Here is a 5,963-nt window from a genome sequence, read left to right as displayed (position 1 = left end):
GTCCTTCCCAGACAGGGGGAGGAAATAAAAAGGTTAAAAAAAAAGTTAAAAAACCTCGTGAATCAGATATACAAAAGGAAGTTTGATTCCCACTCAGAAGTGGAACTACTAAGCAATAAAGACCGAGAGAATGATTGCAATCAGTTGAAAGGTTAGAATTCAGACCTTCCTAGAGTTTTTGCAACAAGGTTGCTCACTATCCATCCATTTAACATTTCACCTTCACTGAATGAAACTCAATCAACACCAAATGGGCTGTTTTCTTTCCCATGGTTTATCTTTATATGGGTTGTAAGAAATGGGGTTTCAGTCACTCCCTTACGAAACGAAACTTGAACTGAAGTGAGTGAAGGAAGCATTTATTTACACTCCAGAATCGGATGCATGGTACCCCGTAGGGATGCATACATACATACAGAATCTAAACTGAGTTTTTTATGGTTTAGTCCCTCCTGGTCCCTCCTTCAGAGCTGGGATTGGTCCCAGCTTTTCCAGATCACAAGCTTTCTAACCGACCCATTACATACTGCGCCTTGACCTGTTTCCTCCTCCTGAACATGGGTCAACATAGGTCTCATGTTCAGAAAATGGAGGGATAATCTATGTATGTGTGTGTAAATCAATATGCATGAAGGCTATTAGGCATGCACAGTAGTTAGGTCTGCAGCGTGAACCCTTGAGTTCAAGCCATGCTGCCATCTTCACTATAACATCCTCGAGCTAGGAGGCCCTCACCATCATTCTTGCAAGACAGAATGTGCTTATCTGCTAACTGTATCCCTTAGCAAACTCCTTGTATGGCAATATCTGTGGAAGCAGGACTCCATATGTTATTAGACTCTCATAGGGTGACTCTTCTCCTCTCAGCCAGTCTCTTGACGTCTCTCCAATTTTGCTTCAACTGTTCCAGTAGTCAACACTCCTTTACGTGAGTACTCAAGAAGAATGAAGATGCCAAGGGCTTTTTGATATCTTCCTGTATCAAAAGAAACAAAACACAGAAACAGGAATCAGTCCCATCCATTCTAAACACAGGCTTGCTTAGGAGGCCATGAGTTTCTAGGATGGGCCCACTGAAGGGCCGCCATTGATGTTCCAAAGTTCACAGAGAAGGAAAGGCTTGAGGGGCAAGGATTTCCCCTTTAGAATATCCATGAAGTTCTAGCTCGGAAACCAATAAAGATGTCCTCACAAGCAATACGAAACAGACAGAGGATATGTGTACATTAGAGGGTTGGTCAAAGGGCTTCTTTATCCCTAAAGGAGTAATATATCAGGGAATTTGTCTTCATACTCAGAAGGATCTGTAAGACAATTAATATGAATGTTCTCTTTAACAATGAAGATCACAACCCATCCATGCCTGCCCATCCTGTGGGCCTCTTATGTGTGGTCTCCCATAGGTTCAGGACCATCCAGTGTATCGGGAGCCTTCATGTCTTTCTGTTAAGATCACAAGGAGGCCAATGGATCCCAGAGGATGTTATCCTTGCTTGTTATTTACATCACACATTTCTTCAATGACATCCTTTATTTCAGTTCTTTGACCTTCCTTATTCATATCTACTACAAATCTCTCCATTACTAACACTGGTAGAATATTGATTTTTTTTTCTTTTTAATGGGCCTTTATTTCTGGAAAAAGTTGGAATCATTGGAGGATCTTTGCAATTTTCCAAAGGCAAACCAACCTGGTCTCCTTTCCTTATTTAATTCTTGGCTTAACTCATTAACCATTTACAGTGTTTAATCAAGATATCTATCTGGACTAATGGGCTCTACAAGATGTCCATCTAGCTGCATGTCATAATTTGAACAATAGGCATTCTTCATCCATTTGGCTTTTCCTGTGTGGATGGTTAGGTCAAATTCTTTTGAATCACTATGGATCTCATTTAAGGAGTTGTATAATCTTGATGTAACCAACACAATTCCATCTAATAAGAGAAACAGCTAGAAGACTTAATCATCTATAGGGAATTCCTTTAGAGGTTTTGCAGAGAAGTGTTGAATTTCTTTGGTGAACAGATGTTGACTTGTTTTATACCTTGTCTGATCAGAGGATCATTAAACAAGGTTATCTCTGTTAGAATTTTCAGAACCATTTGTAATTTTGATATATGTGTACAATCAGGTATCTGCCAGTTTAACAACCTAGCCAGAAAAAGAAATTATATATTCGACACAATTTTTTCTTGATCAATCTGTCATGCATCTTAGTGTTTGTTATTTCTTTCCCTACATAAGCCTGACATTTTGGATCCCACTAAAGACTTAGCAAAACATCAGCACAGGGGAAAGTCTTTATTAAGTACTTATTATGCTCTAGGAATTTTGTTAACTGTTGGAGATACAAAGAAAGACCAAAAAAAAAATTGTCCCTGCTCTTACGGAGCTCACAGTCTAATGGGGGAGACACACAGGCAACTGTGTAGAAACAAATTATAGGCAAGATAAATTGAGGGCAATCTTAAAAGGACAATATTAAGATTAAGGAAAGGCTTCTTGCAGGAAGTGGAACAAAAATTAGAAGGAAGCTAGAGAAAGTGGTGATGAGGAGGAAGAGAGTCCAGGCATGGGGGTAGGGGGGGATTGTCTCAGTGAAATTTCTCAGAGCTGGGAGATGGGACCACTGTGTGTAAGGAACAAGTAAGAAATAGAGTTAATGGATCAAAGATTATGTGGAGGAGAAGAAGATATAAGTATTTACTGGAAAAGTAGGAAGGGGTCAAGTTATGAATGGCTTTAAAAGCAAACTGGAGGATTTTCTATTTGATGCTGGAGGTGATAACCAGTTGAGTTTGTTGAATTAAAGATCAATATGGTCAGATCTGTGCTTTAGAAAAATGAATTTGAGAGGGCATATTGGAGTAAAAGATAGACTTGAGACAGGAAGACCAACCAAAAGGCTATTGTAACATACCATATGTGAGATTACCAGGGCTTCCATCAGGGTAGTGGCAGTTTCAGAGGAAGGAAGGGGTCCAAGAGATGTTGTATGGGAAGAGGGGTGGAGAGAGGGTCAGTAGCTTCCTTCAAAACACCAAGGCTTTGAGGACACAGGGGAGTCAAAGAGATGGTCAGCAGTCCCAGCATTTTGATTCCTGATAGAGTGGTGATGCCCTGAGCCTTTGTTCTAACAACTGGTTTTCCCATTCATCTCAGCCCCCCAGCTTTGAATACCCTGTAGACTTCCTGGTACTGAGCTACCCTAGCTTTAGAGTTTCTGCCTGCTCTTCTCTGGGTCTTTTTGGGCTCAGATCCCACTACCCTAAAGTAGGGATTGCCCTTTTCCCTCTCCTACTCTCAGATATTTGTATATGCTTTCTAAATGCTCACCAACCATCCCTTTAAAAAATCCCTTAACAATTGAGTCAGCCATAGAAGGAAACCCTATCAGCTTAAAGTTTGGGGTTTTGTAAGTCATAAGTCATGTCATGTGCTTTATCTGCAATCATAAGGGACCTCTCCCATTGTCATCTTTTTCTTTCTTTTTTTTTTTTTTTGGAGGGCAACTGGGGTTGACTTGCCCAGTCACACGGCCAGTAAGTGTCTCAGGGTATCTGAGTGTCTGAGGCTGGATTTGAACTCAGGTCCTCCTGACTCCAGGGCCAGTGCTCTATTCATTGCACCACCTAGCCACCCCAATTCTCATCTTTTTCAAAGATTAAATGTGGAGGTTCAATTCTTTTAGTGTGCTGGGATACACTTCATCCAGGCTAGGTAACTTGAATTCACTGAGAACAAGAAGATAGCCTTTGTTGCTCTCTTAAAATCTCCATTATCTATTTTATTTGAGCTTTTAATTCTCTGTTAAAGATCTTTTTTCTCTGTTCTTCCCCAATCTGAAGATGATTCTTCTCAGTAGAGAAAACTGAATTTCTGTGACTCTAAGTACAACCATTATTTTTTTTCCTATCAGAAATTCCTTTAGATCAAAGGGTTTACATTTACCTTTACAACGTAAATAATCCTAAATTTAGTAGCATGCTAAACCTTATTAGGCATTTGCAAATTAAAGGGAGTTTTTCAGACCCTTTCCAGATAAGACATGGTGAGGGGGGCCAGGGAGGGGAATGTGAGTAGATGGGAAGGGGGTACAGTGAAAGGAGGGTGGGACACATGCCACCAACTGGGAAAAAAGGTATACAAAGGATCTCTAGCCCCTTCTTTACAAGTTTGCCTAGGCCTGGCTTTGGTTATAATATTTAGGTTTCCATGTTTATCTTCTGTCAAAGGAAAATTAGATATCACTTTCTATCAAGTCACTTGAAAAAAAAACCCCACTGATGTACAATTCCAGGGCACCAGGAGAGTGTTTGATTTAAAAATAATGTATTTCTGTAACTGAGATAAACACTTAGTGCCCCAGAGAGTCCACAGATAGCTTTTCTCTAGGTTAATGTCAAGGAAGATCTGAAATGTGTTTATATTGCTTCCTTTCCAGGGGGTTATCGAGGCCTTTTTCATCACCTTGGATGGAAAACAAATGATCAAGGGATGGGTGACCCCTGGTCCCTTCCATATCTCCTTCTTGGTGAGTCAAGAGACTTTACAGCAAGGCCAGACCTGTTAATTCTTTTCTTCTAATCAATCAGCCTTTTTAATGAAGTGTGACAGCACTTTTCTGTCCATATCTTTAAGATAAAGTCTGTTCTATTCTGTTTCCCAGCAGTTTGTTTTGTAGCCAATTCACCCATTCCCTCCTTTCCTCCCCCCCCCCCCCCTACCCCTAACTCACAGAAAGGCAGAAACCATTGTTCTTTTGGTATCCTCCAGACGCTTTAAATGCTAAAATCAGATCTGGCCCCATATTCCAGGCTGCTTCTACCTGTAGTGTTCATCCCTTTCCTCCATACCTCCATCCCTGGTTGTGAGTTGAGGGAAGCTGAAAGACAGGCCTGCCTCACAATCTCTTCCCTACTGGCTTGCTGTGTGAGAAACCTGGAATTCCTTCCTTGTCTCTAGGGAGCCTCTTTAAAAAAAGCATATGTCACCCAGGAACACATGAAGCTTTTAGCACCCATTATCACTTTGCCACAGATTAGTTATCAAATTAACCAGCTAACACCTAACCTAAAGGAGAACAGGGTGCAGAGGAGAGGTGGGGCATAGGAAAGGCACATTTTGATTGGGGGGAGGGGAGGGGCACTGTGAAGGGGCAGAGGAGAGAAAGGTCTGGAACCAATTTCAGGGCCTCACCAGGCCTGCCTTCCCCAGGCATACGTCTTGTCTGTCCTTCCTTAGGGAGGCCTGGAGGGGCACCGTGGTTGATGAGAGGGAACTATGCAGAAAGGGGACAGACTGATGTCAGAGAATTTGGCTCCAGGGAAATGAAGGGGAAACCAGCAGCCCCAGGAGGCAGAAGGTGCTAAAAGGGGACAGACATGTTTATATAGGGGTGAAAAAATGTTACCTACTTCACAATTTTTCCCTGGGCCAGCCCCTTTTAGCTTCTGGCTAATTAAGATGTTCAACCCTTCTCATGTCCAGTGCTTGAGATGATAACCAGGCAGGAAAATTAAAAATTTTAAAGTGGTTTCAATGGAAAAAATTTTGAGAAAGAAAGAAAGAAAGAAAGAAAGAAAGAAAGAAAGAAAGAAAGAAAAAGAAATGAAGAAAGAGAGAAAGAGAGGGAGTAAGAAAGAGAAGGAAAGGAAGAGAGAGAGAGAAAAAAGGAAGGAAGAAGGGAAAGAAAGAAAAAGAAAAGAGAGGATGAAAGAGAAGAGAGAAAGAAATGAAGAGAGAGAAAGAGGAAGAAAGAAAGAGAAAGGAAGGAAGAAAAAGAGGAGGGAGGGGAAGAAAGAGAAGAAGAGAGAAAGAAAAGAAGGGAGAAAGAAATAAAAGAAATGAAGAAATAAATAGAAGAGAGAAAGAGTGGAAGGAAGGAAGAGAGAAAAAGAAAGGGGAAGAAAGAAGAGAGAAAGAAGAGAGAAAGAAAGAAAGAAAGAAAGAAAGAAAGA

The 5,963-nt window shown here is 41.0% G+C and overlaps 1 protein-coding gene across 1 annotated transcript in view; it reads right to left on the bottom strand.

Moving 5' to 3' along the window:
- Nucleotides 1–274: 274 nt before the first annotated feature.
- Nucleotides 275–5,963, bottom strand: part of MSRB3 (methionine sulfoxide reductase B3) — a 282,726-nt gene continuing 277,037 nt past the window's right edge. The window contains exon 8 of the mRNA XM_069080898.1: nt 275–976. Within this exon, the coding sequence (XP_068936999.1) occupies nt 864–976 (113 nt within the window). The 3' untranslated portion in view covers nt 275–863. The remainder of the gene's footprint in view (nt 977–5,963) is intronic.

This window comes from Petaurus breviceps, unplaced genomic scaffold, assembly GCF_028583685.1.
Source record: "Petaurus breviceps papuanus isolate PSGF00001 unplaced genomic scaffold, PetGlider_PUasm1.0 154, whole genome shotgun sequence".
Lineage (NCBI taxonomy): Eukaryota > Metazoa > Chordata > Mammalia > Diprotodontia > Petauridae > Petaurus > Petaurus breviceps.
This window is presented reverse-complemented; position numbering and strand designations above follow the sequence as displayed.